The sequence below is a fragment of the Aquila chrysaetos genome, chromosome 10, assembly GCF_900496995.4.
Source record: "Aquila chrysaetos chrysaetos chromosome 10, bAquChr1.4, whole genome shotgun sequence".
NCBI classification, from domain to species: Eukaryota; Metazoa; Chordata; class Aves; order Accipitriformes; family Accipitridae; genus Aquila; species Aquila chrysaetos.
The window spans coordinates 39737123-39765079 of NC_044013.1; the positions used below are offsets into that span (position 1 = coordinate 39737123).

The 27957-nt window shown below is 40.2% G+C and overlaps 1 protein-coding gene across 27 annotated transcripts; it reads left to right on the forward strand.

The window, feature by feature from the left end:
* The first annotated feature begins 271 nt into the window (after positions 1–271).
* Positions 272–27499, forward strand: RAD51C (RAD51 paralog C). Of its 27 annotated transcripts, none has more exons than XR_005933374.1 (12): positions 273–452; positions 1635–1893; positions 2149–2315; positions 3314–3447; positions 6224–6355; positions 8655–8721; positions 12112–12172; positions 14708–14768; positions 18445–18620; positions 20530–21232; positions 23343–23450; positions 26024–27499. XR_005933374.1 is itself a non-coding variant. In XM_041126710.1 (9 exons), exons 1-8 carry the CDS (start codon positions 335–337, stop codon positions 12823–12825), a joined length of 1053 nt encoding a protein of 350 aa, XP_040982644.1. In that variant the 5' UTR covers positions 272–334; the 3' UTR covers positions 12826–12867; positions 18445–18530. The 27 variants fall into 27 exon arrangements, 9 of the variants coding, with proteins under 9 accessions (XP_040982644.1, XP_040982643.1, XP_040982645.1 ...); XR_005933373.1 differs by having other exon boundaries at positions 26040–27498; XR_005933366.1 differs by lacking the exon at positions 26024–27499 and adding an exon at positions 23528–24462.
* The last annotated feature ends 458 nt before the right edge of the window (positions 27500–27957 follow it).

A 27957-nucleotide genomic window follows, 5' to 3' on the forward strand; every position in this document is an offset into this window, starting at 1 on the left:
TGCTCGGACCCAGCAGCCTTTTGGCTCTTTCTGCCCCCTTCCCACGACTAACGGACTCCCGCCCCAGGCTGCGCGTACGCCCTGTCACAGCCCGCCCGCAGCCGCCTCACCCGCCTCAGCGCCGACGCCACCCCAACGGCCGCGGCACGCGGTCCCATTCCGGCGGGCTCCGCGTGTCGCGCATGCGCGTTGAGCGCAACCGCCGCCGCCTCCTCCTCCTCGTCCTCTCCCGCCTCGCCGAGTTTGGCGCGGGGCCCGGGAGGCGCGCGCCTGTGAGGGCGGGAGGGCGGGGCCTGTGAGCGGCCCAGAGCGGCCCGGCGGCGGCGGCGGCATCATGCAGCGGGAGGTGGGCAGCCTCCCGCTGGCCCCCGCTCTGCGGGCTAAGCTCGTCGCCGCCGGTTTCCAGACGGCGCAGGAACTGCTGGAGACCGGCCCCTGCGGGCTCAGCAAAGGTACCGGCGGGGGAGGAGGGAACGGGATATTGTCCCCGCTAGGCCGCTTTTCGCAACCCCCCCCCCCCCCGCCCGCTTGGGGCAGGTCTCCCTCGCAGCCCTTCCCTAACCCTTTCCCTTCCACGGAACTTTTCCTGGTAGCTTGTTAGCGAGGATGGGGTTTGAGCAGGGTTTCGCTGATTTGAGTGGTTGGTGCATGTGAAGGCGCTTGGTCCGTCCTGAAGTGGCAGCTCCCCTGAGAAATCTGACTGAGGCCTCAGGTGAGTCTAGAGAAACGGGCAAAGTAAACATCTACTGGCTTTCCCATGTGCCTAAGTGGAAAAAAAAAAAAAAAAAAAAGGCGATTTTGGTAAAAGATCCTTCTTACACCGAGTGGTAGATGTAAATGGGATACAGAAAAAGAACAACCGGAGGATTCTGTCCCTCTCATTCCTCTTCTTTCCCCAACTGTACAGGCTTTAAACAAAATGAACTTCTATGGTGTCAGAAAGTTACCTTTTTCGAGAAGCTAAAATAAGATTTGCACAGCCATTGTAAGAAGTGTATCATAATTTTGATTATCAGTAGTTTTATTATCTATGACGTGGTAATAGTTTTGCCCTGAAGATCAAAGTGAACAAGCTAGATCCTCACAGATGTGTGTGTATACAGATAGACACACAGAGATATTTGCAGGTATCTCATCTCTGTTACTTGGTCTGTATTTCAAATCTAAAAATAACACGTAAGGTACTCAGCCCTGGAATACCCTGAGAATTCAGAGTACGATCAGTAGGTGCCACTGTCACTTACTACTTTGCAACCTGACTTCTTTTACAGGACCTTATTTGCTTCAAATGAAATTAATATGATAGCACATTCAGTGCAGAATAGGTGAATTGCTCTGCCAGATCTCATCCATGTCTGTGACCAGCAGTTTTGATTTTTTTATTTGCAGATAGCTTACTGTCACCTGAATTCTGAACACAGGGCATCATTGCTCTAAGTTCTTTTGAAAATCACATCATTAGTTCCAGAGTTGTTGGCAAGCTGCGTGCATCGGTGTACTAAAAGGATTAATATTTTTGTGTTGCGCTGCAGAATGATCAGGTTCTGTCAAACCAGTTGAATTATCTCTTCATACTTTAAATAAATCACTGCCCATAAAAATAAGGTAGTGTTTCATGGTTTTGACTTTTCTAGAACTTGGAATCTCCAAAGAAGAGGCACTGGAAGCATTACAGGTTGTGAGGCAGGAATGTCCCGGGGATGTAGCAAGGACTGCTGGGGGATCAGGCATCACCAGAAAGTGCACGGCACTGGAACTTCTGGAAGAAGAGCAAGCCCAGGGCTCTATCATCACCTTTTGTTCAGCGCTAGACAGTATTCTGGGAGGTGGTGTGCAATTAACAAAAATCACCGAGATCTGTGGAGCGCCTGGTGTTGGGAAAACACAGCTATGGTATTGTATTTTTAGATTACTTTTGTGCAACTGACAATCACTTTGTTTAGTTTAACTATGAAGAGAGTTTGGTTTTTTCTTGTTGTCATGACTGCAATCTCTGATTCTTCTACAGCATTATAAATATAATCATGGTAATGGCTGTACTGCTTCCTGTTCCATGTATTTCTCAGCAGAAATGTCACTTCAGGAGTGATTTGGGAGGGGAGAGCTTTGTGATGTAAATATTTATCTTTTTTCTCTTTCCCATGGCAGTATGCAGTTGGCAGTAGACGTACAGATCCCAGAATGCTTTGGGGGCGTAGCTGGAGAAGCCGTGTTCATCGATACTGAAGGAAGTTTTATGGTAGACAGAGTAGTGGATATTGCAACTGCCTGTGTGCAGCATTGCCAGCTTATTGCTGAAGCTCATCAAGAGGAAGGTACGTTGCTAACTCGTTTCTTTCTGCCTAGTAGGCTAGGACCTGAGTAAAACGAGTGTCTTGTAGGCTGCAGTTTTACAGTTTGAGGGTTTCAGCAGCAGTGCTGGCTTAAGGAGTTCTTGCTGCCAGCCTTTATATTTCCACCTGTATGTATCATACCCTGAACTGTGTCAGTATGTAGAGCCATGCTGCAGACTGAGCTGATCTACTTTGAGAATAATTTTTTCTCTACATGATGATTTGTGGGTTTTTCAGGTATGTGGGGTTTTTGGCTTTTTTTTTTTTAGCACTTTAATGATCGAATTTACAGCAAAATCCAAACACAACCCTTGCAGCAAAACTGAGGGATAACGTGCTGCAACACAGGGACAGGAAGAGCAGCTGGGGAAAGAGAAGAGGAACGGCAGAATTCCTTAAAGCAGTGTTGCAGCTGAAACCCCGTATTGTAAAACTGTAGGTGGAATTCAGCTCTTTCGTAAGGTCAATATAGCCAGGTTGCATTTAATGAAGAGTTTTATTCTATAAGTCATCAGTGTGTTGGAGGTAGTGACACAACTTTTATGTTACTCTTAGAGTATTTTATGCAGCAAACTTCTGTCTGAACAGAGGTAAAAGGACACCATGTTACAGAAGCTACTGCCTGTACATTAAACAATGGATGATTAATAGTCACTGTTGTCCTCTGGTGGTGTTCTGGCTTGAAAATGATTTACTGGAAAAGTTCTTTTTTCAGAAATAAATTTTTCATTTTTGGAGCACTCCCTGGGAGGCTCCGGTGTATCTGTGTGCAAATGCTGAGATAGCATCTGCTCACCACCTTCTTGACTTTCAAGCCAGATGGAAGGTATGTTTCCCACACTCTTTTACCTTGACTGTTTCTGTTTCTGGGGCTTTTGCTGTTGCTATATGTGGAAGGCATAGTTTGGTAGAATGATGAAAGTAGCAATATGCTAGTACAGACTTCTGACTCATTTACTCATCTATTTATTTGTTCTCAGATCATCTAAAAGCTTTGGAGACTTTCTCTCTTGAAAGTATCCTTTCTCACATATATTACTTCCGTTGCCGTGACTACATAGAGCTTCTTGCACAGGTCTACCTCCTCCCAGACTTTCTTTCAGAGCATTCAAAGGTAAGGGTTATTGCAGACTTACCAGAAGAGATCGCTCCTCTTCACACTAAAGATTTTCAGGGATGTTCATCTCTTATAGTAAGAGTAACATGAGTAACACCTTGGTACCTCATCAGCTTGGCAGTAATACTTTGGCTGATGCCAGAGTACAAATGTAAAGCTTGCTTGCTTGTTTGCTTTTTCATTCCCATCCCAATTACTCTTGAGAGTAATTTGCTTTTGCTACCACTGCTGCTATCATTCTGAATCTCCACTTTGAGGCAAGCATGCTGGATCTATGTTGCCACATGTTGTTACATTTCTATGAGCACTGAATCATCACAAAACTGCTTTACAAAAGAGTCTCTGAGCCAGGTGTGCATGTGACGACCATGATGCAGGGGGCTCAGAAAGGCTTACTGCCATTTTTTTTTTGTCCTAGAAGATCACTGAGGCTCAGAAGCATCTTGTACCATTTTGGCATCCAGAAAGTGACTCTTCTCCTTTTTTCCAATACATCTTCTGTTGCTACAAGCAACCAGAGCCTGCAGCTTGACTCTTGGGTGGACTACAGCTAGAAAGTTTCCTAGTACCTAGTGTTTTAGTGAAATGCTATTGTCAGGCAGATTTTCACCACCTCCCTTCCAGATTTCTAGATTCTGCACAGCAGATCACTCCCTAACAGGATTTGGGGAAGGTGACTTGTGCCTCATTCTAACAGAGCACAAATCAGTGTTGTTTAGTTAGATTTTCTTTTGCACATAATTTCCATTTTTGGAAGCTGTTATGTTCTTGAAAGTGCAGATGGGAGTCTTACTTTTGCTTAGTTTAGTCTGGTATTTCCCTTTCTCTGCCAGGTACTAACGGTGCCCTGTTGTGTTTGCTCTTGTGGAAAGTACATGGCTTCATTAGCACAGTTACATTGGGCTGCAGTTCTCTGGTACCATCTGTGCTGATTATCTGTGCTTGGCCTGGAGCCTGAAATACTGAAGGTTGCAGGAGAACCGTAAGACCTTCTGGTGATTCCTTGGACAGGCTATAAGTGACTTGACAGATTGCTCATTGCAGTCCAGTTCTCATTAAAATTAGTCTAATCCCTCTGTGCAGACCTGGAGGTGAGACTGGGACCACAGGGAACCTCCAGGTTTTAGGGGTTTTTTGAGAGCGCCGTAGTTGTAGAGAGTGTCATTTGGAAATATGAATTAGTTTGAGATCTTTTTAATAATATGAGAAAGACCAATTATATGAAAAAGACTATGTTAGAAAATATTCTTGTCATAATAAACCCAATTTTTTAAGGTCTATTAGAGACAAACTGACATGGGAAAGCATGTGTTACCAAGCTTTCTATATATAGCCTACTTTTCAGTCTGCTTATTCGCTATTTTATAACAAGTGCAACTAGGAGAAAATAAGCTAAATTGCATCCTGTCTGGACATACTCATCTGATAGGCAAGTTACATAACTGTGTATACATTCCTTTCCAGCATGAGTCATGTTTATACTGTTAAACTGATTGTTCTTAAAGTCAAAAAATTATGCATAAGGAAGACGTGCAGGCTCATAGAAAAGAATTCTCAGGAAGGAGGAAAAATGAGAAAACACAAGAATATCTTCTTTTGATTCTAACTATTTCATCTTCTTTTTCAAATTAAGATATTTTTTTTTTCCAGTTGGAGGCCCAGGGCCATTTCACAGAGTGATGTTTGCTGCAGGCTTGTATGTTCCAGTCACAAAGCAACTTCCCAGTAATGAGCTAAATCAATAATATAGAAAATCAGTTTTCTTATGTTGTTTCCAATTTATCATCTTGTGCATTAATGCAAGAACTTGCAGATACCTAGGATTTGAGTGACATCTGAACATGCAGACGCTGTAAGACGATCCATCTCCCTTCTGTATTTCAGACAAACTTGGGCCATCAAAACAGCTACAACAAATGAAGTTAGAATAAATCAAAATCCCAGACTAATGTTTATATAGTGTCTTGAGGGTGATGAGCCAGCAGCAGCATTGTGCTCTAGCTTCAGCTAATGATTGCTACAAAAGAAATAATTCAGCAAAGCAAACATCTTCAGGCAAGATAGATACTCGGCTCCATTGCATAGTGTCTGGAATATCTTTAAGCATCTGTTAAAATCCATGTTTCCAAGACAGATCATGAGCCTTAGAATCAGATGAGTTATCTTAACAGTGACTACAGACAGCATGTATTCTAATTTTGGTTTGGATTTAATTTTTGAGGGAGAAGGTGAAATAAATTAGTGTTCGTGGAGAGTTGATTGAAGTACAGTTCTGATGTTTAATGATTTATTTTTTTTTCTCCAGCTTCTCTTCTGCAAGGCTTTTAAGTCCAGCTTTGTTATTTTATATTCTGTACCAGATGCTGCAGAGATAAGTCAGCTAGCTGTGAGTGAGCTCTGAAACTGGAAACAGTTGGAAGGGCAGCTCTGTGCTGAGATAACTAATGGAAGAGCTTAGTGCAGTGTTTTGTTTAAGCTAGTGCAGCTATGGTCTGAGCTAGTAGCTATGCATAATGCAGTACTACACTTAGCAAGTGTACTACTAGTGTGTTTGGAGCTTGAGGCTCTTTACCCTGCACTCTTGTGGAGTTCTGATTGTCTCCGATACATGTAGATAATAGGTGTTATGCTGTCATGCACATCTGAGTATGAAATAAAAGATTGTCATCACCTTACATAAAACATTCCAGTGCATATAAAAAGAGGTCTTACTGCTTTTTGTCATTTGTTTGTAGGATAGTAGTGGTCGTTTTTCCTTTTCTTCTGCATTTAGGTCCGACTGGTGGTAGTTGATGGCATTGCATTTCCTTTTCGCCATGACTTTGAGGACCTCTCACTTCGAACAAGGCTTTTGAATGGTCTGGCACAACAGCTGATCATCATAGCACATGATCATAAATCAGCGGTAAGTCTGGAGCAGGTTTAAATTACAAAAGATGCTACTTTGGAATAAATACATTACAAAGAATTAATCAAATGCGATTTGTGATTGTCTGTAAATAGCAAAATAAAACTGCAAGAATGTCCTCTGCATTTGTGTTTGCCAGTTTGGTTAGTAAATATAGATGGATCACACAGGCAAAACTGTTCAGGTGGAAAATTACTAGACTTGCCAAAATAAGTAAAATTTGCATTAAAAGCATCCTGTGGATCTTAATTAAATGGTAGCATATCAATTTGTCATGCTGTTTCACATCATCTTCTTTAATGATTTGGTTGGACAAGGAATGCTCCTTTGGTGACTTTTACCTACAAAGCACGCACATTAAAATACATCAGAATATTTAGCAATTCCAACATAATTTTCCACTCTTCATTTAAAAATAAACTACTGTCTTAGCAGAGGAACTGTTCTTAGGGAGGAAAACCACTTTATCTACTAGTTTGGCTTGCTCTTCTGGCATCCATGGAAACCCATAGCTTCCTTCCTGGGCATTGTTTCTACATCATTTACGCCAATATGGAGGCCAGCAAATCTGCAGCCACGTAGCCAGCAGATGGCACTCAGAAGCTACATCTGTTCCAGAAGTTGTTTTGGCAAGTCTTTTACAGCACAGAAAAGCATTGTTCAGGAATTAGAGCTTACACAGTCTCAAAATGGTGCTTGTGCCTGTAACTGTTTCCAGGTGACTTGCAACCATGTCACCCACAACTCTCTTCGTGCAATTGGCTTTTGTTCATAACTGCTAAAAATAAGCCTCCCCTTGTGCTTCCTCTGATAGCTGCAGGAAGGGAAAGAGCACAGCTCTGCATTCCGCCTGGGTTGGGTGATTGGGCTTGCTGCTGAAAGCGTACCCTCTCTCTCACCCTGACATGAATTATGAAGCTTCTTCCTGCTGGTGTGGGTGCCAAGGGAGACGAATGTTATATGACTGCTTGATTTGCACAGCCTTCAGTTTACTGAGTGCTTTCACTCATGAATTGGGTACCTGGTGACCTTGAACAGAAGCAGTTGTCATTGTACAGTCTTTTTTTCCTTTGGTCAAGGGAAACATATAACTTATTGCTATTGAACAAGTGAGCAGTTTAGTGCAAACGCTTGCTAAATAAACATGTGCTAAAGAAGTTCAATTGCAGAGCTTCAGAAATAATTTAGTTCAGAGTGGCCCTCTTGTTAGTTTTTGACTTAGTTCCCTGTAGCTTGCAAGCAGTCTAAATTCAGCTTGCGTGCCAGAGATGGCTTGTCAGGCAGCAAAGCTGGGCAGTCTGAATGCTCTAATATGGTAAGAAGTTCCTTTAGTTTCTAAAGCTGAACTCGGTGGGTTGTGCTAGGATGCCCAGACCAGCCCTTCTCCAGCAGTGTGATGGGGAGCCAATTGGGGGCTGTTATCATCCATATATGAATTACTTCTCTAAAATACACAATATATGGCTTGGGGCTTTCAGCTATGTAAATGCTTTGGTGTGTGCTCAGTGGAATTGCTTGCTCTAGCACACTTTTCTAACTGTTGAAGCAAGAAGCATATAAGCACGTCAAACAATGAAAACCCCTAGGGTTTAAGATAGGTACAATTTTTTATTTTTCATTTTTAATGAACTTTGCAATTAATATTCCTGGCTCTTTTCTGTCTCAGCCACCCCCACTTCTACCAGGGATCTAACCTAGACTGTCTGTGAACCTCCTACGAGTGATTCGTGCTGCGAAAACACTCCCCCGCTCTGTCTGTTCACTTTCATTCTGCTTTGTATTGTACCCACTTGCGCATTTTTAGACTACAAGCTGCAGAAATTCTGTTAATCACTAGGCTTATGCATGTTTTGAGCAGCACCGAGTTCATTTATGCCAGCGACTGAAAGCTATCTCTTTGTAGAGGGCTAGTGCAAATCATGTCCATCTAAATACAGATCCAAACAGTATTTAGTACAAATATGGTGGAATATACAAGTTGTGTAGGGTTTGCATCCTTTGGGAGGGGAGAAATTTAGGTTTCTTTAAAGTCTTGAATGATAGAAATCTACCTTCCATGCAAACTGAAAATACATTTTGCAGGGTTCTCTTATTTTGTTTTGGCTATTGAGAAAAGGTGAGGCACCTTTACAGTTTCTTCTTGTTAACACAGAAGTTTCATTACAGTTGGCAAGAGTTTTGCTTGAGTAACTACTTTATTGGTAAAAGCTTTTTGAAAACCCCCTCTCTTCCCACCCACCAGTATGCTGCTTTTCTGGGCATTTTCTTGTTTGTTTGCTTCTGTTTCCTCTTGTAGGTAGTTCTGACAAACCAAATGACAACAAGGATTGGACAAAACCAGTCCACATTGGTACCTGCTTTAGGTAGGTATTTAGCTTGTGAGTTGAAAACTGAGTTAATCTTCACATATATAACTTGACTTTCTTTTTTAAAAGTCATGATGTTTTCAGATTGAAGGAAGTCACACATTGAGAGTGTTGCTGGATTTTTTTTTGTTTCCTTTTTAAACCAAAAATTTTAATATTAAACTTGATAGTAGATCTATCAGTATTCCTTAATATATAAATAAATATATAATATATAATAAATCACCCTTTACGGGAAGCACTAGGTACTAAGAAGTCTCTGAGTAACTAGGTTTTTAGACATGCAGCTCATGTATTGCAGCCTTCCCCTGAGGATCTTAGGCTGTGGAATTACCTCTATTCCAGCTGCAGCTGTGTCAGCTAAGGAGGCCACTACCCCTGCTGGAGGTCACTGCTGCATCCCATGTGCTGGCTGAGCTGTTTATGTGATTGTCTCCCAATCCATTTCTGCCAAAAGTAGGCCAGGTAAGCTTGAGCTATTTAAATAATAAGTAAACCTCTGATAAATCAGGTAATGTAGACTGAAATTGGCTGGTGAATGATCATGCAAAAAATGTAGGGATGGATCTGGGGGCAGTAAACCTCTAGCAGGAATGTGGCAATGAACAGGTTAAAGTACTAACGTAAGAACACAGCTTAATAGTTGCACACCTCAAACTATGCTGCAATTCCCTAAATTCCCTGAGAATCATTCACTGCCTCTCCAAAACAGTTTAAATTGTTTATTTTGCCATTACACTTGAACACATTCCATTAACTATTTGCAAAGGCATTTCATATTTGCTGCATAGCTGGAACTTTCTACCCATTGCTCTCTACAGTTGTGATGTAGAGGGAGGTTCTATGTGGGAACCTCAGCTACAGCCTGCCCATAGTGACTTTAAGTGTCTTTTACAGGCTGCTCCATTTTACCCTGTAATAAGCAGAGTACCTCATATAGACTCTTCTGCTGCGGTCGGTCACAGGGGAAAATAGAACAGTTCTTCTGAAGTAGAGATTTTGGCAAATTAAGAAAAAGCTCAGCATTTAAATCTTATTTCAGGTTGTAACTTTGTATTATTTTACGATGCACTTAAAGGGCACAAATTCTCTGTCCACAGCTTCAGTTTCTGTGAACTAAGTAATGATTCCCTTGTTCTGGAGGGGAGGGAGAAGAAGGGGACAGTACAAAGGCAAAGATGTTCTCAGTGTCTGTACGGGCATTGAACCATTTGGCACAGATGTGAGATAAAATGAACAAATGCAGACCATTTCCTTCGAGAATGTGAAGAATGTCGAATTTTGAGCTGTGCTTGCAGATAAAGACCCAGCTTCCAGTATCTGACCCTTTTTGTCATTTTTGCCTCTTGCTCTCTGATATATTATTTTTGGCAGCCTTTCTGGCTACAGACTCAATTAAAGCTAATAGATTCTGTCTTTTTTCAATAGCCAGTGTTGTTTGAGAGCTGTTGTGTTTATTGAGTGATAGGGACAGTAAAGAACGTGAAGACATTCAGAGGAGTTTATAATTCAAAGATACCATGTATTGTCTTGCACATATTTTCTTTTACAAACATTTAATTTGACATAACCTCATATTGACCTTAAACTGATTGTGACTTCCACCAGAATGCGTGTGTAACCACATAGTATTATTAAACTGAGCAGTGTGTACTCTTGCAAAAGAGAGAAACTTTGTACCAGTTGGTAAAATATTTAAGCTAAGAGATATTCCCCTCATCCTAAACGGCAGTATCTCAGGTTGAGCATTTTGGAATGGTACAAAGCTGTTTTCATTTTTATGTGAATTTATTCCATAGACTTGGTGCAAGTATTGAGCTGGTGGATAACAAGGTGATTTTTACGACCCACTCTGAAGGGATGCTATTTCAACAGTCTCTTCGTAAAGGCTAAAGAACCTCTTACTCCTCCATGGCTGGTTGTAGCCAAAGGAACTGTTGAGGGAGGGGTCAGTAGCAAAACCCCAAGTAAAATCAATCCTATTGCTCCCCTAAATAGGTTTTTTCTCCATTGACTGGTAAGCCTTAGAAACAGCCTTTTCTAAGATTCCACAAGAGCATTAATCTCTAAATTCTTATTCAGCTTCCTAGCAGAAGGGAAGTTCTTAATTATGGGGGCGGGGGGGGCGGGCAGGAAAGCACAGATGCTGCAACGTATTAAGTCAAGAGCTTTATGAAGGGGACAGCTTTCTTTCCCACTAGTGATAGCTAAGCTGGGTGTTCCTAGACATTTCTACTGGATATATTTAGAAAGGAGGTCAAATATTAATCTACAGCCAGTTTAACTCAGAAATATCTCATTTTACAGTAGCATTTTTCTCTCATATTTGATACAGTTGGAAAAATTCTGGTGTGGAATGTGTACCCGTTGTAAAATGTGTTTTGATCTCTGACTTGGAACTGTATCTGATAGTCAAAATCTTTAATCTCAACTTAGATACAGTGGAGCAAGATGGCAAAATGCCTAGAGAGTCTAGGTCTTCATTACAGCTGAATCATCATTTTTTTTCTTCTCTATGGTATAACGAATACCAGAGCACATGGGGCATGTAGGGCTGGTGACATGATGGAGACCAAGTGATTCAGAATTTACAGGGCTCTGTGCAGGTGAATAGGAGAGGCTTGCAACACTTAACCAAAATGACTGTTTTAAAATTCAATCCATCTTTGGACTACTGGCTGTCTCCTGGGATAAACAGAGGAAAACACCCAATAAAACTGTCTATAAATTGACTGAGCTTGTGGTCAGGTGTGAACTGAAACAGTAGGACTGTTTCCCCTGAAATAGCATAACAATCCAAACTTCCTTCTCTCTTTCCACCATGCCCCCCCACCCCTTGCTTTTGCTTGTGTTCTTTTGCATTTTGCTGTCAGAAGCAGAAGACTGCTTCGGGGGCCCTTAATACTTTAATAATCATTGACTTTCTCCCAAAGCTTGTATCCCTAAGGGAGTGATGTTTGCTCATAATTATGCCTGAGAGACAGAATATCACAATTTTGAAGTAGGTTTTAGGCATACTCACTAGACTTCTTCAGTAGTAATTACAAAAATCTTTTCTTCATGCTGCCTCTGTTTTCAAGATTTGTCTAGTGCCTGTCCTTTATTAGGTGTATATATAAAACCTTTATACAAATATGGAATATTGCATCAAGCTTTCCATAAAACACACTCTGAGGACAGAGGTTATTCCTTGTCTCAGTATATTTGATAAACTAGTTGTGAAATCCTTGCACATATGAAAAAGATGTGATTCATTACTGCATGAAAGGTATATGTGTTTTAATTGTGGGGTTTTTTTGGAAGACTGGTCTGATTTCAGTCCAGTTTACTGATGCTGCTGCTGTTGTAGGAGATAAATAAAATAGCCTGTCATTTTGTGTCACCCAGGAGAAAGCTGGGGACATGCTGCTACTGTCCGTTTAATCTTTCACTGGGACAACAGTCAGAGGTAAGTGAAAATGTAGGCCAGTAAGGTACATAATAATACTGACAAGTGTGACATTTGAGAATCTTTGTCAGACTGGCCCTAGTGGCCAAGCAGGGATTTGAATTTGACTTCTTGCCTTGGTCTGCCATGTCCCAGGCTACTGAGGCTCAAGAAGAGCTTTCTAGTTCAGCCTAAGACAGTGTGGGCTGAACTGTCATGCTTCTCCTCTCACCATGGTCAGCTTGCTGCAGTGCTGTACTTTCTGACAAGATGCCATGTCTCATCAAAATATAACAACCTAATGTCAGCTGCTCAGACACAAGAATTTAGGATCTGGTGGCTAAGTAAAATTTTTTTTTTTTTTTTTTTACTATCTGCATTTTGTAAACAGGGAGTAGAATTTCTTGGCTTCAGCCTTTTAGGGCCTGGTCAGTACAAAGCCAAAGATGCCAGAGAAGGCTTTCCACCTAAATAGTGACTCTCAGGAGGTCAGACCCTGAGTCTTACTGACCCCTGAGCCTCAGTGGCAGCCATTGGACCTTTCTGCTTTTGAATGCAGCAGGATGGTTCTGCAAAACTGGACAGCTATGCAGATACCAAGTTACAGTGACCTGCAGAGAGGTAAAAAAAGAGCTGTGTTTGCTCCCAATGCAGAACTGACCTATGGAGGATGATTTTACAAGCCCGAAGGAATGAGGATGACCCTTCTAAAAACAGTATGAAGTTCTGTCTGTTGCAATGAGATCTTTGCTGTTTCCTGGTTCTTTTTCCCCCTCTTCACTGTATTGCAAGCTCACTTCTCTTTCCTGGTCAGTTAAATTTGTCTTGTATATAGTATCACAATGCAGCAACTTGAGATTAAGAAGCCTTGCTTCAATTCCCTAATCTTCTGCAAACAGCGAACAAAAATGCTACTGGAATGTTGTTGTGCATAGTTTTGCTTGTTAAACTTGAAAGAGGAATGCAGCGACACTTTCTTGTGGAGTTTTGTTTTTTGAATTCTGAGTTTGAAGGCAATGCAGAATGATTACAGCAGGCTGTTTAATTTGGAATTAAATTAACATCACTGCCTTTATAAGACAGAAGTTGCATCAACATAATGATTGCAGAGTGAACAAAAGTTCATTTTATATATCAAAAGTAAAGAGCTTTTTTCTTCTGCAACACAGCTAGGAAGGTTGTAGATACAGGTTCCAGAAAGCAAGCCAAAGATAGAGAAACATGTTTTATTTACTGTTCTAAATATGCAGGTAATATGGAACAGGGCCTGCAGAAGCATAGCAATTCTGATTACAACTGCCTGTCTGTAAAAAGCAGAAATAGCTAGATTCTGTTGCATTTTTACACGAACTACCTACAAAGATGACCATTTGAAAATCCATTTGCCTTTTTTTTTTTTTTTTTTTTTTTTTAAATTGTGCTTTGGCCAAATATGATACCTGTCTCCTTTCTCTCTACTACTGAAAATGTCAGAGCTTAATTATAAGGGTTCTCATTGCTGCGAGGAAAGATCCCATTGAGTTGGAGGCACACAGCAGAGCTCTAGCTGAGCACTTGTAAAAGCATGGCTTCTGCAACTTCAGATTTAGGCTATTTTGTAAAGTATAACCCACCACTTAAATGTTCCGAGGAATTCCCTGTGTAGCTAATATGAAGTGGCAGTGTTCCTCAGGCTGTAATTACGTGCTCTCTAATAGCATGGCACCTCAGGGAGGAAAAAAACCCCAAAAATAATTAACAGGATCTTTGGCAGGGTGTCTTGATACAAGGAGCAGAATACTTTTGCTTTACATAAGTGTAAATTTTGGGAAGGTGGGCATGGTGCAGACTAGCAGCGCTGGGACCAGTTGAAAAATCCCTTGCTTTTGAGCTGCTTTGCACTGTTCTATCTATAGTATGCAAGCATATTATTGGGCTAGGTGCTGTATAAGCACAAATCAAGTTGCATTGCTTAGAGCCTAAATGCACAAAATCAAGCAAGTGTTAGAGGAGAAATACAAGAGAAACTATTTTCTCAAGGTTATGCTGTATGTCAGTGGCAAGGTCAGGCTTAGAAATAGAACATCTTATTCTCATTCTCCATCCACTAGGTTATATTGACAGGCTTGTGAAATCTCTAGAAAAAAAATCCCTAGAAGTATTTGAATTCTTGAGGGTATCTCCCAACTTTGAGAGGTCAATGAACAAATGATTGCTTAATGGAGTAGGAAAGAGTTGTGCTCAAAACCAGTTCTGTTTGCGTTTTAAGAAAGTGGCATTTGGAATTAATTCATAGTGAATATTGCTCAAAAAATGTGATCAAATACTGTGATGAAACAAGGCTAATTAATCATTCACTCTTTTTAGTAGGTGTACATTGTATTTGAGCTGACAGGTCATGTAAGGATGGGAATTTGGCATCGACAGTGTAAATGACCTAAATGAAAATACATACATAAGAATTCCACTGGTCACCTACTCCGTGATTATGGGAAAACCTGGGTCTGGTCATTTGGTTACTTGGAATTTTTATTATTGTATTCACTAATCATAATTATCTGTTTTTTGTTTAACCAGGTTGGCGACGTTGTACAAATCACCAAGTCAGAAGGAGTCAACCATACCATATCACATTACAGTTAGTATTTCTTTTGGGATGGAGATAGAGAGATGGGAGCAAATTTTTAGCTGTAAAGGAGCTTTCAGACACATAGACAAATCTGAGAATGATGTTTGCTTTCTTAGTGTTGCCTTTCAGTTGCCTTCTGAAAATAACGAGTAATACTGGGATGTCTCCAGGTTTATGAATATTTTGTACCTTTCCTCTTTAGAAAAAATGACCCAGCGTGTTAGTCCTCTTAGAGTTAAGACATTCTGATTTCCAGATCAAATTTACAGGCAGCCTGTCCCCATCTGTTCTTGTGCTAGTACTCCTTATTTTATCTGCCCTTGATACTAACTTTTGGCCTAAGTGCAATTACAGAGAACAAACGTGCACTCTCTGAGCCTTCATTTTGGGAGACTTGAACAAGCCAAGCTGTTTTCTCCCTTGTGAGGTAGGTTGTTGTTTCCCAAGTGGCTCTTCTCTGCATCTGTTCCAGCTGAGTTTATCTTTTTAGGACAAGGGTGACCAGAATCATACATGGTATTCCAGAGGTCTCACCAGTGCTTTGTGCCATACATATTTCCACATCTCTGCTTTAAGTGCATTTCCTGATATAGCCTAGGTTGTATTTATCTCTTTCATAGCTCCATCCTACTAGTGACCCTATGATCCGCCAATATATACAGATTTTTCTTTTCTGTCACTATCACATGAGGAACTTCCAGCTTATGGCTGGAGTCCTTATTCATCCTTAGTTAAATCCTGTGATTATTTTCTTTTGTGGAGTGCTTAGATACATATTAATGAGGATACATACTGTCTAAGCTGTATTTAGGTTTAAAAAAAACCCACCACTCGACTCATATCTTCAAATATCAGATACATAGGTACATGCCATAACTATTTGCTATGTGTCCTCATGGAAACACGTTGCCATAGCATTTGCTGCAGATTTTAATGCTGCCATAAGATGAGATCTTCAAACTGTTGAACAGAAATCGGATTTTTTTTTTTCACTCCTGAATGTATTCACCTGAACAGAAGAAATACTGCATATATATATATATATATATATATTCATAGTTCTGTAAAGACTGGAAGGGTAAGTGGGACTACATCCCAAGGTTGTTTGGATCATGTGATGTGAGTGCGCAGCCCTTTCTCTCCAGCTGACAAACAGATGGATTTTATCTTAGACAGTTTAATTGCCTTTTCCTTTCAGTTTCATATGAATTATAAAACAGCTATGCTCTCTTCTTCTGTGTGAATGCACACAATCTTGAAATAGAGTTGAGAGTACATCCTAATCAAAGATTAGTTAAAACTTAAGATTATCCCTGTGTTTTTTCCCTTAATCTTGTTGAGCTGCTGCAGCAGATCGTTTCTGTAGGTAAAAAATGTATTATCCCTGTTTCTTTAATGAAATTCAGGTCTGATGGTAACAGTCTGCTGTTACCATTTCTCATTCCCATCTCCGTAGTTAAACTGGAAGATGTAAATACATGTTCAGAGTTTCCAAATCTGACCTGGCACATCTGTGTATAACCAGCATACAAAGAAAGATAATTTAAAAAATAATAAATTCCTCAAGCCTAGATCCTCAGAGATGTTTAGGCTTATGCAAATTAGATACTTTGATACCATTGACAAACTGGCTGTTCAGTGCCTGTAAGCCAATGGAGAAGTGTGTAACTTAGTGACCAAGCTCTAGCTCTTTTTCAGCTGTGTCCTTTCCAGCATACTGGCAAGTCAATCACCACTGAGCCAGTGTGGAAGCTGTGGAACGCTTATCAAATGAAATAGAGTTTCTTTCACAGGTTGATAAGGATTCATTCTTAAATGCAGAGTATAGAAGTGTAAATCAATTTATGCACAAGGGAGTAAGTAGATCATCTGATTCACCTAAATTTCCCAGGTAATGCGACCCGCTTATTTCATCGTGAAAGATAGAGACCCAGGACCTATATTCTGGGTAGGAATTGTTAGTATTTCCCTGAACTGTGGAGGGTCTGCCAGACTAGCAATGAGAATACTGCTCAAGTAATAAAGCCATCTACCTTTGTCAATCTTGATGGAGTCTGTAGACACCAGAAAACATCAAAGAACAATTCAAAACTACCATAGACTATCTGAACTTTGTAGGTCTTTGGTTCCATTAGCCACGTTCTCACCATCTAAAAACCACTAACAAGCTTCACAAATATACACAAAATTCTTGTATTTTCAAGGCACTGTGCCCAGAAGGTACATGCCTTTAACTAAATGCAAAACATCCATACTAAGCAGCCTACTTTATCGTGTTCTGGCCTTTATAACCATTGGAATGCTTTCGCTGGGAGTCTAGCATGCTGGATTAAGTGGATTCTTGGCTACAGATCCACCTTTGTGCCTAAGGGAAATGGCAGAGATTAGATGCAAGCAGCAGTGAAACACTAAACTTGAAGATTCCCCATTACACTATTTAGGATAACACTTGAGTTGCTTATAATAGCAGAGGGACTGCACAAATTCTGCCCTTGTGGCACCTCTTGCTGTTTGTTCCTTTAAAAACATAGCAGACTGTGTGAGGTGAGGCATTTAGAAATAGAAATACAGAGATGGGAGACTTCAGCAAAGCAGCTTGATTGGGTTTTTTGTTTTGGATTGATCTTGGTGTGGGGGATGCTGGCATTTTAGAAAAGTCATATGTCTGATAGTAATTCTACCTGCTTTTTCACACTGCACCAACCTAAAATGTCAGCTTTCCTGAAATGCTCTGACCCCCGTTGTCTCTACCTGAGCATTTAGGATCCCCAAAGCAATTTCTTTTTCTGATTAACCCCTTTTCCTGTCTAAGTCTGCACTGCAGTGCACCTTCACTGAGCTGTCAGCAGTGCTCCCTGCACAGCATTTGTCTGGAGATGGGAAGACAGTTGCAGGCTTCACATAACATCTCAGTATCTCCATCTGCATTGATGACATGTTTAACTAACTGATTTTCCAGATCTTTCGTATTTTAAAATCTTTTAAAACCATTAAATTGTGAGCTACAGTAACAGAAAATACGAATGGTACTAAGCCAAATAGATCACTTTAAGCTCTCTCCTGAGTAGCTGCATCTAGTTTTCACTTCTACATTTAGTTTTTGGCAGTTAAAGGATCTCATCCCTTTGTGTCCCATAAATTACTATGCTGGGACAGTCTTCGCAGTCTAGAGACTGATTCAGATATGCTGTTCTCTTACAATGTCTCATTGATGTTTTCAGTTCATTAAGTAGATACATGAAACAAAAATATCCTAGGTTTTAGAAATTCACAGTTTTGTTTCTGAAAATGACTGAGGCAATTAATCCAGTCATCTCCTTGCTTCTGTGGGAGCTTGAATAAGGGCTGAAGGATTTGGCTTTTAATTTATTTAAATAGGCAACATAAGTTAATTTACAGAGAAGCAGTGCTTTGTAGCCATAGGGGTTATTAGTGGTAAAATGAAAATGATAGCCTGGTTGATGAAAATAAAATATCTTTAAAAAGAAAATGAAGAGACAGTTATTAGTTGGCATGTGTGTCGAAAAGCTTGCCGTTCTGAGCTTAGCCTGGTCTATAAACGTTCTGTGGCCGCTCATCTAAAATAAATGACAGCATCATACCTTATTCTGATCTTCTGGGAACTAGTTACTCATGCTTTATATCCATAGAAGTGTTATCACATGATTTTGCTTATATGTTACAGTCTCATGGCTTCCGAGATGTGCAGCCTCCAGCTGTCACTCAAAATGCAGAAGATACTGAAATGAACCCTCGCAAACGGCCACGGAGAGAAGAGGAAAAGTAATAGCGATTCAAAAGTTGAATGTTAAAAAATTTGTGCTACGTGGGAACAGTTGCATAGTGAACGTGCAACCAAAGGTAGCCTGAGAGACTCTAACTTAAATTCCTGCTCTGGACATTATTTTAACATTAAGACTGCAATATGCACATTTTTGTTGCAGGAAATTCCTTTGTGTATGGCATAATTTTACTTTTATAATAAAAATCTATGTTTTCTATAACAAGAGGCTTCAGCTTTTGGGGGGGAGATGGAGACTACAACTCTCTTACTCTGGCTAGAAAACCAATAAAATGCAAGCATCTAATGCGATACATTTAATGACACAGGTCTCAATCACTCATCTGGGGTTTTGTGTATCTGAATTTAACAAGGTTTCATGCAGCAATCTGCTTACATGCCTCAGACCAGGGCAGAAGGCAGTGGAGCTGCTGATGGATGCTTTAAGATAAATACATGCCTAAATGCAGTGCCAGATTGGGGCATTAGCCCTTACCTGCTGCAAAGTCCTTGATCAAGGACAATCAAAGCACTGTTTTGACCTTCTCATTTATCTTGTAGTGGTAACAGTAGAGATGAAAGACTAGATCTGAAGGACAAAAGATTTAATCCAGCATGGTAATTTTATGTTCCTATCTTAGTAAGAAAGAATATTTTACCATCACTCAAGCTTGAACCAAACTGCTGCATAGCCCTTAACTTCCATGTTCTTTTTTTACCAAAGCATTCAGAATGGAGCTTCTGTTATGGGGATCTGTTTTGTTCGTGGCTTTAATAAAGAGGAAAGTCAGTCTTCTTATGATGCCAGCAATATATTAGCAGCTCCAGAATCTAAACCAAGTGAAAGAATGAATGTACACTGAAAATACAGCGGGGTTTTGTCCTCTTTTTATTAAGAGAAAACAAATCAATAATATTATTAGAAGAGGAGGTACTGCAGTGCAAAACAGTAATTACTTCAATTATGAGAAGTGTTTGTCAGTACACGTGCACGCATACGACCCCTTTCTGGCATAGTGCTTGATGTTGTAGCTGAGGAAGCTCAGCCAGCAGGCTAAATGGAGAATTCAAGTTGTGGGAGTCACTATCATTAATTTTGAATTTAGTAACACTAAACTGACTTTGCCTTGAAACAAAATTCAGTGCTGAATCTGAGTCACAAAACCTCTCTATTCAAAAAGCTGCAAAAAAAGTGGCAGTGATGTTTGGATCATTGTAGCCTTTAGAAATAAATGGCATAATAAAATACTAAAAGGAAAAATATTCAATTGCCATGCAGCAAACTGGGCTATGTCAAAATTTAAAAACTGTGAGTCAGGGAGAAGCTCTCAAACAAGCATGACATAGAGGAAGAAAGGCAGCGGGATTTGTGACTCAGACAAACATTTCAATGCAGGAGACACAGGCAAACAAAAGGATCCTACCGCATGTGATGTCAGCAAGCAAATGCTCCATTTGGGAATAATAGCTTCCTACATATTGCAGTGCAAGAGAAGGGGGGAGCTAGCACGGTACACATGCCTACGTAGCCAGAAGGAAAACCATCCATTAAGAATGTTGTAGCAATATTTTAAGAAGCACTGCTGGTTACCAGTGATAGCTGCTGTCTAACGTGTTTGATATTTATGGAAAAATCCATTTCTCTCAATTTATTGTGTTCTGATTTAATATCCTCAACACGTTCTTCCATGTGTGAGGAGAGTAAGGACATGTCTCCAATATATTACTAATTTCAACTAACTGTGTGTTTTTATTTTGTTTGTAGTAGAGTAGCATCCAGAAGCCCCAGCTGAGATGCTGATCCTGTTATACCACAATAAATCGTTTTGTCTGAGTAAATGTTAGATCTTCCAGTATTCCAGGCGTCATTATCAAAATAAAAAAAATTGTGTAGTTACTGGTTAACAGTGGGAGTTACAAAATGTCCAGAGGAAACATTGGAGGCTCTCTATGCTGAGATTTTTAAATTTTTTTTTTTTCATATTGAAGCTATTACAAAAATCAGCTCTGCAGACCAGAACTAGAGAGAAGGATCTGTTGGCGGAGACAAAATTAGATTAAATGAGCCAGATTTCGTTCTCATCTGCTGGAGACAAGGAAGCTGTTCCAGGCTTAGAATTGCATATAAAGAAAGAACTTGACCGTTGCCTCGCCAATAAATCTTCCATGGCAAGTTGATATTTTCTTACATGTGCCTGGAATTCTCTTGCATTTCACAGCATCAGTGCACAACAGTGAGTGGCATGAGAATTTTGTGACTGCACAGAAAGTAAGATTCTAACTAGCCAACATCGCAGCACTGAATCAAAAACAGAACGGGTTGTTTGATTTGCTGCTTACGTCCCAGTTTTCTGAAAGCCAAGAGCTTTAACTATCATGCTGATTTTAGAATTATTCCATTTTGTAGGGACGACATTTACTTGTGGTGTAGGAACCTACTTCGTCACCACAACAAGAATACAGTGTCTACCACAGGGCTTGGCAACAGGAAAACATTGTGGTCACAGCATACTTCTTCTCAAGCCCAGAATCCTGCTTTGAAACTCTTTAGTTTGGACAGGGAAAATAACAATTTATTTCTTCCTGATTTTATGTGTTCTGCACCTTTTCCATTATGAAACACTGAGAAACCAACTAGCTTCCAACTAGAATAAATTTAAGAAAACACAAAGAAGAAACAGCTTAACTGAAGGTAAGAAGGTGTAGCCAAGGTTCAAGTTATGCAATCAGTCTCGTATTGAAGTTAATTACAAACTGGTTGTCTAATGTGGAAGGAGATTCAGCTGCTAACCTGAACATTGAATACAGTGCTGAGAAAAGTACATTTAAAATAGAATACCTATTTTTCTGCTGAATTTCAGTTACTGTTCCTTTATTTATTTTGGGGGGGACTAGACTTAGAATCAGATTTATTCTAAGGTATTTCATGGATTAATGACAAAGGTGAAATCCCTACTGCCTGCCTTTTTAACTCCACCCTTTTTCTGAACAAAAGAAGATATGTGAGTTGGAAGGACAAGTCATTGTGTTCCAGCTTCTCAGAAGAGATTGTCTTTACCGTGCTCAGGATCATAATTATTTAGAAAGGCACATTAAGCTGTATTATACTGTTTTAACACATGCCAATTCTATATGAAATGTATTTGATTAAGTTTTGAAGTCTGGTTTGATGCTTTCTTGTCCTAAGACAGAGTACCTTGAGGGAAATTGAATAAACAGAGCACTTACATTGCAGTAACACAAACATTACAACAGAGTGCATAAGGGACATAATACTTCTTTTTACAGGATGAGAACCAGGGAAGTTAACCTGCGGTTCCCAAACCAGTTCAAGCGCAACAGCCTTGCTGAGAGTACGCACGCAGGAGCCTGGCTGTAGGGGAACGCGAGCCACCGGCTGTCGGAGCTGGCAGTGTCTTAGGGCCGCCGAGCAGCCTGCCCAGCCCTCCTCCGCACCAGTCCTCCCCTCGACTCAAGGAACCAGCGCCAGCTGCTACCTGCTCCCGGGCTTCCCCTCGCCCCGGCTCCCCAGGCTGCGTACTCAGCGTCTTGTGGCTTCTAGCCATAGAGTCATTTTGGATGATTAGGGTCAGGAGAGTTGGCTTCCCTTGGCTAGTGCGAGATTTCTGCATTAGTGTTCTATGCTGAAGAATGAAGTCACTGGGAACTGGCCCCTTTCCCAGTACTGAATTTCACTCGCAAATGCACCCACTGTTAAACTGTAAACTACTGTCTTGCTTCCTACAAGCAAGAAATATTCATACAATATGCACTTATCTATTTATTAGAGAGTGAAGTTCTACACAGTTTTAACTATATCTATAGAAATAATAAATGGTATTAAAAGCAGTAGTTCAATCACTATACAAGCAGTAAAAATGTTAGCTTATATGCTGAAAGGATGCATAGAAAAGTATGTATTTTACTAAGTCATTATCCAAGAATCATAGCTAATACTGTTCATTTTATTACAAGAATTACTTGCCATTGATTTAAATGGAGCCAGAGAAGCATCAGGATATTAAAAAAAAAAAAATAATCACATTTCATTTTCAAACAATGAGAAGGGGGAATGTGTAAAATATAAAATAGCCAGCAATGTATGTAGGAAAGTAAAAAGGAAACTCTACAGCCCTCAATAAATGGTTCTAATTGGATCTGGATGCTTTTCTCAAAACCTCCAAACATGCTGTTTGAATACTTGCTCAGCTTGGCCTCTCACATTGCATTATTTCTGAGTTCTGAATTTATGACATATACTTCTAATGCTCTAATTTATTTAGTGTAAACCACTGCAATTTTAGCAACACAGTTACAACTACTTAGTGATTCTTTTTGTATTGTATATGTTGCTAAAATAAAAAGTTTTGCAGTAAAGAACAAGTTGTCTCCTTAGCATGAAAATTATGCCTATGAAGTATAGCGTGTCAATATGAGATTGTAACATAATTTGTAACACCTTTTTTTACCACATAAGCTTACTACACATTGGAATGTAAAAGTTATGGAATACATCACATAAATGTATCTCTTTCAAAGTCATTTATTCATTCATTATTTTGTATAATTAACACAAACTTATGTGGCTAAATCATAGAATTTAAGACTGTTCAAAGAAGTTAGCATCAGCTGCATACACACTTTAAAGTCTGTGAATCCTACCATGCTATTTTATCTGTATGCCTATAGCACATATATTAACAATAATAATGGCCAGGGTCTGGACACAACAGTGGCTGGTTTCTGGTATTCATGTAAGTGACTGATTTTTTGATTTGGGTTTTGTTTTTTTTTTTTTTTAGAGATATTTCTAAGTAGGTGACTGTAAAATTCAAGGTCTTGTGACTGGAGCAGGATATCACAGAATCAGGAATCTAATCTACAGTGAGATGATGAACAAGTCATTTAAAGTAAGTCTGCGAAAGAACCAATATAATTTTTTTTAAATCCCACTAGGCACCTGCCTTAAATTTTGCTCTCATTTTAGGATGAACTTCACCCTCCACCCCAAAAGGGCAGAATACGCACACACTGTTAAACCCCTGGAACACAGTATAAATGGGATTTAAGCGGTACACCATTTTGTATCGCCTCCTCTGAGCAAAAGTGAGCTTCAGGCTTAGGAATCCCAGTAGTGCCATATTCACACAGTGTGGTACTGTGGGGCTTCAGCCTCAGATGAAATGTGTTGCAAAAATGGAAAGTGCAGAGGAAGGGCCCGGCACAGTAAAACTGCCAGCAAGCTCTGTTGTTTGCTGATATCCAGGAGGCCTGTGCCCCTCATCTCCGTTTAGCAGTAAAAGGAAATTATGGTAATGAAGAGTGACTGATTGCTGAAGTGGATCAGCCTTAATAAGAAGATACTGGACTCTGGTGTGCTCCTGCCTGCAGGATGATCTCATGATTTGACAACATCCAGACCACATTACTAAGTGTTATGTGGTCAGCTGTGTTTTACTGCGGCAATCCCACGGGCACTAATCTACAGCCACACTTCAATCAGTCAGTCAAAGATTTTATGATGTAACAAACTTCATCTTTGCCTTTGTTAATAGGAAACAAGGTATGTTGTGCTCTATCTGCTTCGACAGTGTTCCAGACCTGTTCAGTCATTTTGAAGGGCTCTGCTTTTCATTAGTTTTACTTCCACATACTTTTCTCCAACAGATTTCCAAATATAACTAAATAGGCATGGACTAGTATCCCGTTTCTCACTATTTCTATTCAAAGAACCCCCCTTCCTAAACAGGGGTCTGAATGGAAGGCTGAAAATGGAATTTTCCTTTGGAATGGGATTGGAAATTTCCATGACAGCTGGAAGTGGGAGTCAGGCCTGAAACCCTGTATTTTGCAGTGGATGTGGACATTTCAGAATAATCTTTGACTATTAAACTGGAAAAGCTGACTTGACCTCAAAAACTTAAAAAAAAAAAAAAAAAAGAGCAAGAGAAAGAAATAGAGATAAGGACTTTGGTATTTAAGAACATCCTAATACAGTACTTATTATGGTAAAGGAGCCAGTAAAACTGTAGTAACAGAAGTTACTGTGCTTTTTAAAACTGCAGCTGAACAAAGACTGAACCTAAGAAAATTAACTGGAGCTTGTCAACAAGAGCCTTCTCACAGTATTCCTTTCAAATTCTTGCTGTCTTTACTCTTAACCAACTGAAATTATTTCAGTGAATTGAACAATAATTGTCTCATTGAGTTTGAAGAGCTATAAAAGGAACAAACACAGTCACATTCACAAGGTGACCAATATTGATCATATTAATACATACAGAGAATTCTAATCTCTTTAACAGTATATTGCAAGCATCATTTCATGTATTACCTCATATACAACACTACATTCAACAGTAGACATGTCTTCAAAATGAGAACAGCCAAAAGCTTGGAAATCTTTGCTTTTCTGGTGGTTTCACCTGACCAGGAAAACAGAATATAGCTTCTAAAATTACTTCTGGTTTACTGCAAAAGCCCTACTTTTTAAAGACATCACTTTAGAAAGGCAATTTACTTACCATTGGGTTTTCCCATTATACCCTTTTGTATGGTATTGGAGCATATATCATAGGTATATTAAATATTGTCAAATCATTCTTAATGTCCCTACATGTTTTCTACTTGTCAGTGTACAGGAATCACTTTCAAAGGTTACAAAAAATTAAAAAGCACTTCTTTTTGCACTCCATACAATTCAGGTCACCTCCCCAAGGCCTGCTCAAATCCTGCTTATTTCTCACCAGCAAAATGAGAAAGAGGAAGACATCATTTTAAGGCTAAAATAAAACAGATTTCTTCCAAAACAACACTGTAAAACCTTTTTTTTTTTTTTTTTAAATGCAACAAGATGAAGCCAGAAAGGATACAAACACCTGCATTTCCTTCTCAAGTCAGGTACAAGTCTTATCCTCTATTTGACAATACGTTGCAAACCAATGATTTCAGACTCAAAATTTTATGAATTGTGCATTTATTCCATCCACCTAGCTTCATCACATAGGAACCATTCATATTGCTGCTACCCAGCAATCCAGAGCGTACTGAGGCATTCTAAATTTAGCTTCCAGAGTTACTGAATACTAAAAACATTTCATAATAGCACCAAACACGCCTCTCGCAGATTAGTGCTTTACTTGATAATACATTGTATTTAGAGCTTCCTTTTCTGGACAGCAGCAAGTAACAGTGCGGCTACCTTCTGTGGTAATTGCCCACCCCACTGTCTCCACATAGTGAAGTGATAGCAGGTTCCTGGCTGCCTAACTTAGCCATACCACCCACAGCTACCATATGTTCCACATTGCAGGTTAATAAGAATGGTTTTTCACCTTTCCCTCCCGGAAACAAATGTCAGCATGGCTTAAAGCCATAAGCTCTTTATTTAATATTGAAGCAAAACAATACTAACTCGACTGTAGTGCCAAAACTTGACAAAGTATCCTGAGTACAAAGTTCTACTCTATTTCATTTTAATTAGTGTCCTTTGCAATTAGACAAATGATGAAAAGCACATGGGGACTGCCAAGATGAATCAAGGACATCTGGTAACACTAACATTTCAACATGAAACAGGGTAGGTATTACTCCCAGATACTCTTATGTGCTGTTGGAAACAACTAAAAAAAAAGATATGATTGACAAAAATTTAAGAAAAAGACTATCCAAATGCTTTTGAATCTTTTCTTGGAGAGCCTTAATTGCTGTTTGTCATACAACATGAATCTAATCATACATCTTGTTGAGTTAACTGTTACTTCCCTAAGATATTGTGTTATAATAGGAATTTTTAGAATTGAGATATTACCCTAAGATTATCTGGATTATAGTTTCTTAGAAACTCCAACTGCCTCTGAATTACTAGTGAAAAATAACTAATCATGAACTTAAAACTGCTTTTTTGATACTTGCATGGATATGCATTCTCTTGAGGCTTGTGACTCACTGATGATGCAGTCCACACAAACCTAAAAAAAAACCCAACAAACAAAATCCAGCAATGACATCATCAGCTGCAACTGTGGGCTATCCCTTCGAAAAGAACTGCAATGTTATTTACCTCTCAAACCCACCTGGCATTCCTAAATAAATGAACGTTAAAGTGAAAATATATAAATGGTATATTAAAAAAAAAGTACTTAGAGATATTCTTTCAGGAGAAGCTATGCAATTTTCTGTCGCTTTAATAGCTTTTGGCTGTGAAAGACTAAGACTAACTGTGACAACCACATTTTTAACTCTCAGGGCTTTTACATATTCACAAGATTGCAATATGATCAGTCAATGCAGTTGCCGGAAATATTCTAAAATTAGTTTGGCTCCGAAATAACAATTCACCAAACAGAAGACAGATTTACAGCAGCACCTGACACGGAGAGGTAATTACTACAATGCAGAGAACAACAGGTTTCAGCAAGCTACTGTCCTTGTTACAATCCATTAACATTTGAGAATATTTTTGCACGAGGCTTGCGATTTGGCCATTTTTCAAGGCATATCTGACATTAAGGATACCGTTCCCTCACAGGTGTACAAGCTATTTTAAATGTGTGGCAATTACACCTGTTCATTGTTGGTATTTATGGTCCCGATAGCTCCGAAAAGAGCTCTTCAGCCGCAATGAATAAACCAAGCCAAAACGCCTTTCACAAATGAAAGACATTTATTTATTAGACAGCACTGGAATATCAACTACAGTTTGTCTCCCACTGACTGGCTGTAACTTCTAAGTTCCATTCGGTGTGACATCTTCGGCTACTTACGAACGCTCCTCTGCCAGAGCATCGAATGTGTAGATACCACGTAACGCATCGTTTACGAATCCATACGGCTGCTCGTACGCCGATCTCGGACGTAAATCAGCGTCACGAGTTTTGCTGCTAAGCGCTGGAAATGGGTAAATATGACCCCAAAGCTGCCCTTCCCGGGAAGAGGGGGGAGTATGTCGAAAGGCGGGTGGAGGAGCTGGGGGCTCACAGCCCCACCGCCGCGGCCGGGTCAACCTCGGCCGCACACGCCACACCGCAGGCTTTCCAGAGAGGAGGGTTTTTTTTTTGCTGAAACGCGGTTATGTTTAATCGCCAGTTTCCCTCGCGCTAACCCACTCCTGATTTCAAAACCACTCTTCAGAGCCTCCGCCTGGCAGCCAGCCCGGGGCAGCCGTGCCCCCACACCGCGAGGTGAGGCCGGGCCGAGCCGCCCCCGGCCCCGGCCCCGCTTACCCTCCGGCCCGGCGTCCTGGCAGCCAGCGGGAACCCGCGGAGGCGACACCGGCGCCGGAAACGATGAGCGCAGGGAAATCCTGAGGCAGAGATTAGGTAATAGGGAATGTGCTCTCAGGTTTCCTTCGGGTTCCTGTGAGGAACCTACGCGTCTGGCTGCCTTCGCATGACTCATCACATCGGCGCGCCTCTC

Excerpts from the sequence above, each read along its gene's own strand:
- RAD51C (XM_030028325.2), top strand. The coding sequence starts at position 335 with ATGCAGCGGGAGGTGGGCAGCCTCCCGCTGGCCCCCGCTCTGCGGGCT. Across the intron at positions 1,894-2,148 it reads GTTGGGAAAACACAGCTATG|TATGCAGTTGGCAGTAGACG; the intron begins GTATTGTATTTT and ends TTCCCATGGCAG. Across the intron at positions 6,356-8,654 it reads CACATGATCATAAATCAGCG|GTAGTTCTGACAAACCAAAT; the intron begins GTAAGTCTGGAG and ends TTCCTCTTGTAG.